The sequence below is a fragment of the Salvelinus fontinalis genome, chromosome 3 (genome assembly GCF_029448725.1).
Source record: "Salvelinus fontinalis isolate EN_2023a chromosome 3, ASM2944872v1, whole genome shotgun sequence".
NCBI lineage: Eukaryota > Metazoa > Chordata > Actinopteri > Salmoniformes > Salmonidae > Salvelinus > Salvelinus fontinalis.
In genome coordinates, this window is record NC_074667.1 from 54,010,026 (window position 1) to 54,025,648 (window position 15,623).

Consider the following 15,623-nt stretch of genomic DNA (forward strand, 5'->3'; position numbering starts at 1 on the left):
AATATAAAGTTAAAGATCTTTGAAAAACTACATTTTGATGTCTTTAAAATAAAAGAGGCACAAAGCAACAACAGGGGGTTATTGTCTGCCTGCCACAGGGGAGTTGCGGCGTGATTCTTATTCTGTCTTTTGATGGTTGTAGCAGCTAGAAATGCAATAGAAAGGGGAAAAAAGCAACACATCGGAGAGCAGAAGGAGAGCCTCTCGAGGCGGCATCCATTTCCTGTGATCATACATAATACACTTCAAAAGATCTCCGTTCAGCTGATCAATTGCACCTCCTTCTGACTAGTACCCCCCTCCCTCTCAAACCCCCCAGCTCCAGTCGTGTTTACATCAGATGCCACTTGGTGACAGGCCCTATCTGAGGCCGAGGAGCTCTGCTGTCACGTTGATTTATGGGAGCATCACACCACAGCTTGTCCAAACTGAAGCTTGCAGTTCATTAATTAGAGAAATGGGACTTTGAAGTCGGTAGCTTCAACAGTGTGTGTGTGTGTGTGTGCGTGCGTGCGTGTGTGCGTGTGTGTTTTTAACATTTGGCTTCATTTATATGCTTTTTTCCCCCACCCTCCCCAAACGTGGCTCTCAGATAGAAAATTCCCTGATTGTCTTTAAACTTCTTTTGACCGCACAATAATAATTTATTTGTCCAGAGTGATGCCTGTATCCGCGAGTCACTAACACGCATTGAGCCGCCGCTGATGAGCCAGTCCGGCTGAACTGGGGGGAGGGAAGGGGAGACGGGAAAAAGGAGAGCGTGGGCAACACAACAAAGCTGGGAGCGTACTGATATCTCACAATTACACACCTTCTCTGCCCGTTTCATTTGCATGTTAATTACCAAGCAAGCCTCTCAGATTTCTGCCTTTCTTTTCCCTTCCTTTCAGTATTTCCTACAAGGGGGTGAAGGGCACTCTATGTTGTAAGACACTTGTTTACTGGAGAGACAAACAATTAAACAGCAACAAAATGTAGTTATTTATTTAATTGCCTGAGAAGCAGTACGAGCCTCAGCCCCTGGAATGAAGAGGGATTATCAGTATTCCTGGTTTATTCAGTTATTACTGGTATTTACCCATCGTGCCTGACATGCTAATCAGAAGCAGAACTGCACTTGATTCTCTCTCTCATTTTTTCTTCTTAAAAACCACAGCCTCTGAACAGATGGTGAGAGGGAGAGAAGACATGCCTTCCACACTCTGCTCTGAGCTCTGGGCTTGGCTGGCTGAGGATCGTACCACCGGGGCAACATACGAGTTGAGTAAAGCGATGGCATGCATAGCGGTGGTGGAGGTGATGATGTCATCATAGTGAGCCTACCTCTTTACTCTGCTTGCCCGCATGTTGCTGCTGGAGGAGCTGGAGGTGGAGCTGTTCCTGCTGCTTCTTGTAGAACTCTTGGATTTGCTGCTGCAAAAGACATGGGAGCTACGTCTGAGTGACAGCTCACCAACCAATCAATCCATCAGGGCCAAGCTAAACTCAGCAGTGGGCCGCGGGGATACTTTCAGCACTCTGGCTGTTCTCTATTTGATACAGTCAGATGTTCAGAAGGAACGCCAGTGCACAGTATGGTGGTTGGTGTGAGGATGTTGATGTGTTTTATGGACAGTATGAATGTCCCGAGTGTTTACCTGTTGTAACATGAGGGCCTGTTGCTGCTGCAGGAGCACCTGGAGCTGCTGAGGGCTCAGGACCTGCTGCTGGAGTATCTGCTGCATCTGCTGAGGCGTTATTACCTGGGGTGTCATCATAGCCACTGACACTGGAACCTATGAGAAAGAGAGAGAGTGGGGGGGGGCAGAGCAGTCACTAACCTGGTCTACTGAGACAGTGGTGTAGTATATGACTGACATAGCCAGGATACATGCTTTATAGGACTATATGACCACAGCAAAGAAAGTGAGCTGGAGGACAACAAGCAGAGACTGTATAGACTACAGCAGCTCAACCAGACCACTTGTCAGGAGTTACACACACTATAACAGCCACTGAAATGAGAGCCCAGGATAGATCCTCAACCCCTCTGGTCTGTACTGGAGAAATCACCTGGAGTGTCATCACAGCAAGAGATGCTACACCCCCTGAGCAGTAATGACACGATACTAGACACAGGAGTAATGACAGGAGATGGCCTGCAGTAAGCCTGTGGAAACTCTACAACAGCCCCCCCCCCCCCCCCCCCCCCCCGACCTTCAGCACAACAGTCCTGTCCAGACAGACACACACAACCTAACACTAACAGGCTGTCCAAGGTTTGATTGTTTCTGTTGAGGTGATCTGCTACTACACCAGCAAATGCAAAGATAGGCCACACACTGTAGGCTACAACGAACCTGTGTACATAAACCATGTCACTTCATTAGAATATTGTCAACGGCAATTTATTTAATGTACAAATAAAGCTGCGGCGCCATGACAGGAGGAGGACACACATACTGACACAGGCCCCTAACTAACTCCAACAGCAAGGTGTGAGTGGATGACTCTTCAAAACAAGTGATTTGTTATGACACTGAAAGAAGCCCACAGTTCCCCACAGTTGTCAGGCTGCCTTAATTGCTCCGGCGGCTTTGTGGCTTTTCAGAGTGTCTGGATGCTGCCACTTACTGCTGTGATGTGCCATACCATTAAAAGGCCTTTTCACTGACATCTTAGTGACAAACAGCTACTGAGATGTACTTGATAGCCGTCTCACATTTGCAACTGTTAACATGTCGCGGTGTGTGTGTATGTGTGGTAAACCCGTGCTCTGCGTCTCTGAGGCTGATGTCGCGGCTGATAGAGCAGACATTAGAGCTGACAGTCAGTCTTCACCAAGGTTACCCAAATTGTACTGTGACCTCATAGCTAATGACGGACCTTTGAAATGTCCATGCATCTCTGAATGTCATTTAGCTGTTTACAATCTATCTAGCAGGAGAGGCGTTCGCTGGTACACGCTGCATGCATATCACCTGAATCATGTCCCCCACTAGAACAGAAAACAAAAACTAAATGGGTCATAATGAGCAGCTTGTACTCTCACGGCACTGGAAAGTGTAGTAGCGTCAAAGAGGACGCGGTGGCGCTGACGCTCTCTGTAAACCTCATTGAGAGCTGCTCCGCGCTGCGAGATTAGAGGTGTTTTGTCCTCCTGTAGGGGAAACTCGAGGAGGTCACGCACCACCCAGGACCCAACGCACTTAACATTTCTCATTTTCAGTGGGAGGCGACGAGAGGATGAAAATGCTCTATGAATTCCTCCTGTATTATGTCTTAATAAGCAGTCCATCTTGACTTTTTCACATGGCTTGTCCTGTCATTTGCATAGCCAAGACCCCCGTTCCTAATTTCACAGTCATTATGCACTGATGTCCTTTTTTCTCAGCATCACTCATTTTGATCAACTATTTTGAAGGTCAACCGGGCAACATGTCTCGCTACAGTATAAGCCCTTTACGTGATGCGATAGATATAGAACTGCCTCAGCACCACTAACAATTACCTCACACACCAAGGATAAATAATAATGGATCTTCTTTGATGCTTTACATTACATTACATTAGTGAAACTATCTACTTTAGATTTGGCATGCTCTACTTTTATTGTCATGTTAGGGCAGTAAATGTAACCAGGGTTATTTTCACATGTAGTTAACCATTTGTATTATGCATCTTTGATAGTACATGTTTTATAGAGTCTAACATAAAGATCCAGCGTAGAAAAATAGAATTAACACTTTTTACACATTTTACATGATTTCACACTTAATAACTGACAATTTCATTACAAATTGGATTGGAATTTCATTAAATTAATTTCATTATTTTTACACCTTGAGCAGCACATCCTCTGGTTCAAGCAGCCTCACACCTTTCTTTGTCATGGAAGGGGGGTCTGGTCCACTGTAACTACCCCTAGACACCAAGGGTCGGCAGGCTGAGCCCCGGCAAGCGGCTATTACAGCCCACATTTTATTACACATTACTACTGAGGTCATTAGCAGCAAGAAGGAATGTACGGTTCTTACCTATTGATCATTGTAACTACTACCATTTAATCCAGTGTGTTGAATGAGTGAAAATCTGACTGAGACAGGGGGCTATTGAGGGGAAGGAGCACTTTAACTGAAAAATGTGGCCCCTGGCTGGTGTATCATGCCTATTTAACACAAACACAAGACGCCACTCTCCATTTAGAACGCTCTCCATATGGCATACTCACTTATTTCTGGTTAACATCACGACTCCAGATGATGCACAGAAATATATGTACATCTGAAGAGAGTCTGAGGGAGAATTCTCTGTCGGTCTGGATAATTCACAGAGAACTAATACTAGGAGAGTTTCTTTGAGCAGCTACTTGTACACCAATATGTGGGTGTGAAAAAGAAGACATTCTGGGCATGCCAGAAACAGCTGACGTTTATGAATTTCAGTAAGGTGTGGTACTCTCCAGGTGCCTCGCGTATATAAACATTAAACCTGGAACATTCTCACACAGCTGCAGTGTGAGTAACTAACACAATCACACACACACATAAGCATTCAAAAACTCAAACATGCACATACAGGCACTTAAAGTCCATACAGTATGTGTGCTCAATCAATTGTAGCGCATGGTTGTACAGACGTAATTACAACAATATAAAAAAAATTATAGGAATATTTTTAATCAAATATGCAAACTGTGACAGTTTGAATTGTCACAGTACAATCCAAATACAGCAGTAATAGCTCATGTATCTGTCATTATTAAAACGGCAGCTGAACTAACAACAGGCCAGCCACATGTCAAAAATAGAATATATTTACTACACTTTATCCTCAAACAAGGCATTTTTCTTTGACTGAGAGAGGTTAGTGTAGCAGGCAGCGTCTGATGCCGTGCTGCCTGGAGAACAGAGCAGGAGCGTGTTCACAGTGAAGGTAGGCCACAGCACACAGTGATGGGAGACTCTGCTGCCTTTAAAGTACACTACGCCAACTTCTCTTTGTGCGTCACCACCGAGAACAAGCATGGAAATTATATTCTAATGAGGAAACATCGGCCACACATCTGACGACGTCGGGAATTCACTGATTCACACTTAATGAAGACGCTCTTCAACCAGCGTTCCCCCAGAAGCCAAAGGTCAAAGCGTGGTGAGAGAGAGACAGAGAGCGAGAGAGAAAGAAAGAGAGCGAGAGAGAGAAAGAGAGAGAGAGAGAAAGAGAAAGAGAGAGAGAGAGAAAGAGAGAGAGAGAGAGAGAAAGAGAGAAAGAGAGAGAGAGAGAGAGAGAGAGAGAGAGAGAGAGAGAGAGAGAGAGAGAGAGAGAGAGAGAGAGAGAGAGAGAGAGAGAGAGAGAGAGAGAGAGAGAGAGCGAGAGAGATGAGAGGAGAGAGAGAGAGAGAGAGAGAGAGAGAGAGAGAGAGAGAGAGAGAGAGAGAGGGGAAGCAGACCCAAGCATGAGACATGAAGCTAGCCTCCCTCCTGGTGATACAGGGGCAATTAAGGAGAATAGAAAAACGAAAAACAAGCCAACTTCAATGAGACCATCGCTGAAATTAAACTAGCCATGAAGGACCAGGTTAGATGAAGAATTTTTTAAAACATTTTTTATATCTTTCTCCCTGGTGTGATCTTGTTTTGTAAGGACATCAAATAGAATGGAGAAGTAGAAAATAACAAACCCTTGAGAAATCAGAGGCCTGTTTGATGCTGTTGGTTTACCTTGGCCTGAGACATTTGAATAGTAATGGCGCTCCGTCTTGAATAGCGTATAATCTCCAGCATGAAAATGTGTCCGAAAGGAGGATTTCACGGGAGGCATTGTATTGAAGTGATGCATGAACATAATTAGTCTTCGACAAGATCGGAATGAATTACTCATTCCTCATTGTTCAGGTTTATTGAAATATTGAAGGTGAATAGCGGTTTAGAGAATATGTCAAGCATGTTTTCTCTGATGGAAAAAAAGGATCAACCAACGACTGTTTCTTATATTGTATTTTTGGTGTATTTGTGTGTATTACTATCAAACAAATATAATAATAATAATAATAATAATAATCTCACAATAACCAATGTATGTAGTCCCACACTACAACATGCATGACAAAGAACACAAGGAGACAGAGCTAACGTTACCCATCCTGGTTTGGCTAATCTAATTCCTCTCTGTCATCCAAATTCAAGCTACTTTAAAAAAGTTTACAGTTCAGATAAACTGGATAATCACCGACATATTTTCTGCCCATTTGCTATATATATTCTGCGGGGGGATTGAAACGATACGCAACAACTGTAAAAACAAAACTCAAGATTGCATTTTAATTAACTTTTAAACCACAAACAAACAAGTTTTCAGCAAAGCTGGGCCAGCGTTCCGTAAAACAAACAAACTACACGGGGAAGTGAGCGAGCCTCTCACCCCAACAATAACAGTAGAGCTGAGTGGTGTCATCTCTTTCCCACACTCTGGGCAGCCGCCACTGCAGGTGCCCAGTGCAATGGCCCCCACCCTGACACATGCGTGCACACACACGCACGCACGCACGCACGCACGCACGCACGCACGCACGCACACACACACACACACACACACACACACACACACACACACACACACACACACAATTTCCTGTAGTTGGCTGTAGTAAGAGCATATTACTGAATAAAAGGATGATTTCTTTCAGTTTGTCTTTATGTTCCACTGTATTCACTGATAGAGATTGCACTAAAATGATGTGATAATAAAATATGGACACTATACACCTGTATACAAGTATCTGACTTATGTTTCAAAGTGAGTGATAAAAAACGACTTCTTCAAAAACTCTAAGCCCTGAAATCCAACATACTTTTGATGATAAATTATTTTATTTTTTATGAGGCTTTCCATTCCATTTTCACTGATAACATATCTTGTCACTCTTTCTGACCTTTCAAGCACTTACCACGCTAGGTTGAGACACAAAATTAAAACAGGAGATGACAACTCTAGTGCCTACAATAGCACCATTCACCAGCCCATTCACCTTGTCCCAGACCCAGTGGGTGCTACCCCCTCTTCTCATCCTGTGTACCTCCGTGTGCCCGTGATTTATGGTTTATCAGCTCAGCACCATTACGCAACCCTGCGTGCCTTCAGATGCATTATTTGGATCAGTTGAGATTTAATTAAGATCACAGCCTTTAAAATCCCCTTCAAATGAAAATGTACCCAAAGACAATGCCTGACATCCTCATGCAGATTGTTTCCATACTCTGCACACCAGCAACGCAAACCTAATCCTTGTTTCCATGACGGCAGACAAGGGGCCACAAATTGTGTAGGCTTTTTTTTTTACATTGCTTGTGCTGTTGTCTTTTGTGAGTCAGAAAAACCACGTGGCCAATTCATAATAATAAAAAGGGGAGAAGCCAGCAGCTGGTTCACAGAATGTGTGAAAACCATCCAGAGATAAATCTAGATCTAACACATATGCCTCCTCTTATATCTGCATAAAGCCTACTGAATCATTCCACAACTACTTCCACAAAGAAAACATATATTATGTTATTTGAGGAGCACAGCAGTAATTAACACAGTATCACATAATGCTTTCTAGTAGCAGAGCAGGACAGGACAAGTGGCAAATATAGACTAGTTTATTTTGTTACACCATATCACTGTCTATACACCATGTAGCCTAATCATACTGTTAACATACTATCTCCATACTTTGAAATACATAACATATTTTGTGTTGACAAAATCCACCTATCTGATATAGAGACACTGTGACCAAGAGAAATGAGCAGTAATGTACCTAACGCAACAAAAGCTGTTTTCATGTCAAAACGTTCCTCAATCCAGCGAGGAGTCAGGAGAACAGCAGAGAGCAGCTGGTGGTTTTCTATATCACCGGTCAACTTTTCCCCCTCACTCACTCACTCACTCACTCACTCACTCACTCACTCACTCACTCACTCACTCACTCACTCACTCACTCACTCACTCACACTACAAAGCAGTGGCCACTCCTGTAAAGGATATCCCAGAGCGCTGTGGGCTCTCGCTGGCTGTCGGCTGCCACCATGCCCGCTTCTCTGGGTACAGGGTAATATCTGGTTGCCTATGTCATGGTTTAGAAATGACAGGTGCTGGCAGCCTCTTGCCTTGACAGGCCGTTGCACAAATAATGGCCCTGCCTGAAAGGGCTAATGCACTACTAATGAACAATAAATCAACTTTGATTACAAAATGTCATCCCAATCAGCTCGCACTCCAGCTCTCCCAAACTGCACCCCCAGCCCAGCCAGTGCAGCTGCACAGCATTACAGTGCACACTGGCTGTTTAGGCTTCATTTTCCTCACATCTGATGTTAACCTCCACCGGCCCCTCTGCCAGACAAATTCACCCTCTCTCTCTAAACTCTACCAGTACAGACACACCCTCTCATCGCCGGGGCTGTTCAGACACAGTCTGGAGCTCAGTACAAACATGGCAGAGGGGGTAGAAGGTGAAGACATTAGCCTCAAAAGTGAGGAAAATGTTTTTTTTAAGCATGTGTTAATATATTAATTGAAAATGTTGTTTTGGAAGACTCTGAAGGCTCTCTCACATTAAAAGTTCAACCAGCACCACAAAGTAAATAACAGTCCTCTGTCTAATATCTAAGGGGTGTTTCATGGGGTTCAAATCTACCACCAGGGAAGAGAGGGAAGTTGGTGTAGAAAGGTTCAACTTTATCTCTCATTTCATTCTCCGCCCCCTTTACTACACACACGCATGCAGGCGTAAGCACACCCACGTATGCATGTGTTCACGTGCGTGTGCACGCACACAAAAAAAAATGTTTCAGGAAAAATGTCAGTTCTGACATTTCAAATGATTGAGTCTGGCTAAAATGGTTTCGTAGTGGCAGTGTCAAATATAGAGTTGTGCCTCCCTCTCCCTTAATTTCAAGTGACAGAGTGAGGAGAGGATCAACCCCCCATCACCTCGCTGCCTCCTTCACTTGACAGGGACACTGTCCATAGCCTGAGTGGGAGCCAGGTCTGACCGGCACACACACACACTCAGCTCACAAACACACACAAACTGTGAATATCTCATGTATAACTAACAGTAAACAATAACAGCATGCCCGACTGAAGCTGAGGGCTACATGTGCTTGTTAGTAACACACTGGGATGCAGAATATATTAAATAATAATATGTGATAAACAACTTCACAGCTAAAATACAAACATGCCGCACAGCCTTTCCTAGAACTTTCCATATCTTAACAACACATACTGTAGTACCAGAGCCTGATGATCTGGTTAGTGCAGTGTAAGAATAAAGAAACAAACATAACTATAATCCTAACTACAGTATATCTAAACTGACATATGAGCAACTTCATGTAAAGTGTTACCTTAAAGTAAAGTGTTACTTAATGTAAAGTGATGCCTTAATGTAAAGTGTCACCTTAATGTAAAGTGTTACCTTAAAGTAAAGTGTTACTTAATGTAAAGTGTTACCTTAATGTAAAGTGAATCTAAATACACAAAATAATACACAAAACATTTGAACATTTCATTTGTTGAAGGACAATTCAGCAAATGAAAACCATATCTCTGAATGGCATCAGCAACTATCAGCAGGTAAACACAAACATCGAAACAACACATAGCCTATCTTTAAAAACACAGCATCTCCCCACAAATCACTAAATACTTGTAGTGTAACAGCCTTCAGGGAAAGCCTGTACTCTGTCCCTATCTACAGAACACACTAAAACCTGGATCCATTCTCTCCTTAAACAAACTGCATGACAAAATTAACCAATTACAATGATAGAACATCAACAACAGATAGACAAAAGCCCCCATCTTTTCCCTGGACAAATGACATTGTCAAGTTTTATACAAGAAAGCTGGCAAAATTGCAGAATCAATCATATTGACAAACCTGACAAACTCCATTTAGCTGGCAGGGTAAACAGAGATCTGGGCCGTGCAGTGTGGAGTGGAGCGGAGAGGAGCGAGAGAGAGAGAATGAAAGGCAAAGAGGCAGGCAGAGAGGCAGGCGGACACTGCTGTTCTGTGGCGTCTCCAGGCTTCCTCGGGATACAGACAGATTGCACGTGCAAGGTTGCTCCCTGGCTGACAAGATACAAAACTACCCAATCAACCACGCCCTTCTCCACCAATCACAACCAGCCCCCTAAACATAATCAATTCAAATGGCCTACACAATAGGAAGCCTCAGGCTGAGCTGCAGGTGAACCCATGCCTTTGTGTGGGGCCCCTTTGAAAAAAAATACACAGTTGACGGCTGTTAACCCTTTGACCTATTGAAACAATGGATGCCTAAAGAAAAGAAGCCCTTTAATTAAACAACAGATTAGTAAACACAGCTATACAGTTGAAAGAAAGAAACTAGCCTGCTATCAGACACTTTATTGTTCTGGTAAATGGAATTGTTTACAGCGTCAGGACAAAGAGTCAAATTCACTTTATATTCTGAGAACAACAAACAGCCAAAAAACAATTGAGATGCTTTGCTGATTTTTTTATTTGTATTATTATTTTGTTTGTTTGTTGGGCAATACCATAAAAAAGCATTTCAGTCTAAAATAAATACTTTTTAATATAAATGTTTTTTTGTGTGTTTTTTTATATTGTTTTATGCGTAAGAAACAGCTTTTCCATTAACTACATAATTTCTTTATTTTTCAAGATATCACTTGTTTCTTTTTCCAGATACCACATTATCTTTTTCCAGATACCACATCTATTTTTTCCTGATACCACATCTATCGTTTTCCAGATACCACATTATCTTTTTCCTGATACCACATCTATCGTTTTCCAGATACCACATTATCTTTTTCCAGATACCACATCTATCGTTTTCCAGATACCACATCTATCGTTTTCCAGATACCACATCTATCGTTTTCCAGATACCACATCTATCGTTTTCCAGGGTATCTTTAATATTTTTGCCCTTTGTAAAAATAAGCAAAAAACTCAATGATCTACCAAAATACATGATTTTTCCTCTGATTACTAATATCACTTGTTCTAATACTTCCCTACACAACAGATACTACTCCTGCCTCTGGTGCTATCACTACTACTCAGTCACGATAATAAGAATTAGCTGTCTTAATAGAATCACATGGTTCAACAGCTAGTATATAAAAGAGAACAAGGGGAAACAGGACCCTGCCCTCTACTGGACATGTATGAACTGCACAAGAGAGAGAGAGAGAAAGGAGAGAAATAAATATACCCCAAAAAACTATTATACATACATTTTTGCTCTTTTTTTAAATAATAGTTTTTAAACCATGATAAATCTGATTATAGTATCTGAAAATATACTATTTAAAACTATTCAGTTCAGTTTGAGAGGAATCAAAAGGATGAAATACATTCAGACACAAATACTAAGACATTAAAACAAACCTTTAGTCAGGATTAACACATAACTCAGTTAATTAACATGTTAACATGCACAACACATTCAAACATGGCCATAAAAAAAACTGTTCATATCGATGTCCATAAAAGCTTGGCTAAGGATGAAGGAATGCTCATAGAATACGTACATTCCAGAACACAAATAAACACAGTCCATACATACAGTAACAAGCCACTGCCCTCATCTGCTAATAACTAACAACAAGCTTTGTTAAACTGGGTGACCTATATAAATAATTGACTGGGAGACCTCAAATGTCAAAAGTGACAATTCCAATACATATCTTAGTGAATAATTAAGCAGAAGAAGAAAAGGCTCTGTACTTTCTATCTGACACACTCAGAGGGCTCAGACAAAGACACACACGCACACGCACACACGCACACACACACACACACACACACACACACACACACACACACACACACACACACACACACACACACACACACACACACACACACACACACACACACACACACACAGTGATCTCGGCTCTGGCCACTCTTCTCCCCAGCACTCTCCCTGGGGTGGCATGTCGGCATATTCTCAATAAAACACCTTCTCTAAGCAGTAATAGGCCACTGTTCTCATTTCAATGCTCCCAAAGGCCTCATGATAAATTTAGCAGACATACAGTTCAAGCCTCCCCTCTCTCCCCCTCACACTCTACTCTTCTCCTCCTCTGCCTGAGCCTGCACTGTGTACAGTAATTACACATAGGTGTGTATCGATGTGATACATATATATTTCTTCTCCAAACATATTTTATCAACACAGAGAATCATCAATATCCTTGAGCCTTCAGTTATAACTTTCACCCATCCTCTTCATGATGATCCAGAGAGAATTATTGTGCTTATGACACAGTGAGATGCCTTAATAAAAGACTCAATTTCCTGCCTGTATTACAGTGAAAGTATGAGTTAACGTCTGGTCGTCTAACTAGGGTTTGTTCTGGGGTTAAAGACAATGACAGCTCCCATATACAAACACAGAGGGTGAACAACATAAAGGGGTGTAGACTAAATTCCTTCTAAGCCATATCAACAAGGGTATACTAAATAACTAGATATGTCCAACTCATGTTACAATTAAAATTTATATAATAACTGTATTTTTTTTTAAAGATAAATGGTCAAACCTTATACCAAAAGGAACGTGTAACCTGAACATTTATCATGAGAAAACAAACATTGTTGGGTTCCCTCTGAGAAATGGAAACCATTGTTTACAGACCCAGGCGTCTTCAGACCAGGGGTGTATTCACTAGGAACCAAACAGAAGCAAACGGAATGAAATGGGGAATAACCTACCTGAATTTGCATAAAAGTGTTTGCAACTGTTTGCTATTGTGTACACTATTGATTACACCCCAGGTGAGTGACTTCCGAACAACAGCAGCTCTATGTACAGTCTTTGCTGGTCTAGCCTATAAGGTGTATCTGAAAAGACAAACTTACTGGAAATTCAGAATCTTTCTTCTGAGTTTTGCGTTTAACTAATGTGTACAGACCTCTTTAACTCCTCTCTCTAACCCCTGACATCTGCACTTTAGCCTCATCTGAAATGGGAAGGGTTATTGGCCAAGGTGAACTCATATTAAGTCATGCCTGTTGCAATGTGTTACAAGGATGTATTATGTTATTGGTTTCAGACATTAAAGAACACATTGTGTAGTCTGTATTTGCTAAATATTTCCTTGAGGTGATATGCCAGCCAGCGCAGAACGAAGTGTGTGTTTCTTTGTGTTCCGTCTGCTGTGGTTTTCACTTAGTCAAAACAAGAACATCTACAGCGATGTGCAACATAAATTCAGGGGGGTGGGGGAATTTTGTGCCGTATTCTTTCATGATTGATTCATATAGAGTTCTTCTTTTGAATCAGACACTATATTAAGAAGTACAGTGCCTCATCATGACATTTTGTTCAGGAAAAAACTAATCCTGTAGATGAATGATGCCAAATGAAATGAGCAGTGGAACTGTCATCTCTATCCTACAGGATTTCTAAACGACACGTCTGGGAGCTATGATTACATCTAAAAATACTTAGTTAGAGTACATTTTGGGCGCACGAGTGCATCCATGCCAACTATTTGGTATCCAGGAACAAGTCATAGTTACATGATTTACCAGGGTGTGGACTATAAACATGTACTCTTCAGTGCCCAACACAAATATAGATGTACATATATCTACAGACGGTGTCATTCAATTCAGAACATCTCTAAGATATGGTTTTAGGAACGTAGACCCTCTCTAAACAGGGTGAGTAGATAACACTAACTGAAACTATCAGTGTACACAATACACTAAAAAGCAAAATGAATCCTAAAAATCATGCTGGTCAGTTAAGCGTCAGTTATGCTGGTCAATTAAACAGGCTGGTCAGTTATCCCCCAGGTAGTAAAAGTCCCTCCAAGTCAATCTAAAACTTCAGGACCTGGTGTCCCTAGAGAAGCACACAATACAAATAGATGAACAAGTTGTTTTTCGGACTTGTGTCGTGAACATGTTCGTTACTGACGTACTGCTTGTTGTATTGATGTAATTTTCGCCTGGTTTATATTTAATGTGCCTGTTTGTCTGATACTGATGTGTTGATGCAGTTGCCTTGGTCCAGGTCTCTCTTGAAAAATATACTTTTATCTCAACAAGACTAACCTGGTAAATAAAGGTTCATTAAATGTAGAGATGCATGAGTGGATGTTTTTGATATGGCTCTTGGTGTTTATTAATGCTCTGTCCTTACAGTCCATGCATCCACCCATTACCCCCCAAAAGGGGGAGTGAATCATTTCAAAGAACACATGGCTGAAATCAAGATACTGTGGCGGAGAATGATTCAAAGATACAAGATTGGGGGGAGGGGGAGACAAGGAGACAGGGAGACAGGGAGGGGGATAGAGCTTGAAGGGAAACATCAGTCCTCAGAATAAAAAAAGGTCCTGCAAATGGCAGTGGCTTAAAGCCCTGTGTCTGGAGTCCGGAGTCAGACCGACAGTCATCGCATGGCTGAGGCTCACTAACAGGCTGAAACAGACTGCCTGGAAATACAAGGGATGACTTCATTCTGACAGAATGATCCAAACCTGTTTCTAATATATACAGTACACATAATACATTTTTATGATATGACAAGAAAAACAAGCGGTGAAAAAGACATCCTGATCCCTGGTTACACACGGATGCAGGGATCAGCTCTGTGCTGATCATTCCTGGCATATTAAATCACCTCAAAGACAGAGACACATGGAATCATGCACATACACACACGCACAGATGTATGCGATTTGATTTTTAACCTAAAAACAGTGTTCAACTGTGCTGATGAACCTGAAAAATATTGATGTCTCTTAGGTCATGTTTACACTTGACACTTACATGCGACTTCTGCTATCAGAATACGAAGATCGCATTGAAAAGACCGGTCTAGACGCACAAAAGTCGCTTTGCGTTCAGATCTGGAAGTGGTCATGGATGCATTGTGTGTGTATTTCTCCTCAGTCTGGACGCAATCAGGCTACCAAAAGCGTATACAGTGGGCAATGTCATCGGCACTCCCACAAGTATCCGTGCTTCTACACCTGCATTGCTTGCTGTTTGGGGTTTTAGGCTGGGTTTCTGTACAGCACTTCGAGATATTAGCTGATGTACGAAGGGCTATATAAAATAAACTTGATTTGATTTGATATCCAGAAAACGTGTTTTGGGACCGAGAGGGACCTTTCATTATAATGTTGGAGGAAATATGTTCTTAGTGTGTAAATGCTAGCCAGCTAGCTAATAAATAGAAAATATTTTGGCAAGAGTTAAGCTATCCCGTTTGCAATCCCTTTAGCATTGCTTGCTAGCTTTCTGACTAGCTACAGAGGTTAGCTGGCTAGTTAGCTACAGTAGTTAGCTACTGCCATCAGTTGTTATTTTATTATCATATTTAGCCTATTCCGCCGTTTGTAGAATGCATACTGCCATTTGAATATAGCGCTGGAAAAGGGAAACTGGACAGACTGTGGACACTGTAGACACATTTGAATGTACAGTAAGTGTAGATGCATGACTCGTTCGGAATTCCATGATTAGAATACTAAAGCTGCCTGAACTGTGAAGTCTAGACATGGTCTTATAGCACAGTATCTGTCAGAACATTCCCATTTCAATCCTCATTCAACACTAGGAGTAGGCTTGGT

General features: G+C 41.9%; 1 protein-coding gene across 7 annotated transcripts in view; it reads right to left on the reverse strand.

Moving 5' to 3' along the window:
• The window catches only part of LOC129851127 (forkhead box protein P1-B-like), a 246,278-nt gene that overhangs the window by 52,729 nt on the left and 177,926 nt on the right, over nucleotides 1-15,623 (reverse strand). For 5 of the 7 annotated variants that reach the window (XM_055917425.1, XM_055917423.1, XM_055917427.1 and 2 more), the window contains 2 exons: nucleotides 1,638-1,775; nucleotides 1,324-1,413 (listed from right to left, as the gene is read on the reverse strand). In XM_055917425.1, the coding sequence (XP_055773400.1) occupies nucleotides 1,324-1,413; nucleotides 1,638-1,775 (228 nt within the window). The remainder of the gene's footprint in view (nucleotides 1-1,323; nucleotides 1,414-1,637; nucleotides 1,776-15,623) is intronic. The other 2 variants (XM_055917428.1, XM_055917426.1) reach the window with 1 other exon arrangement.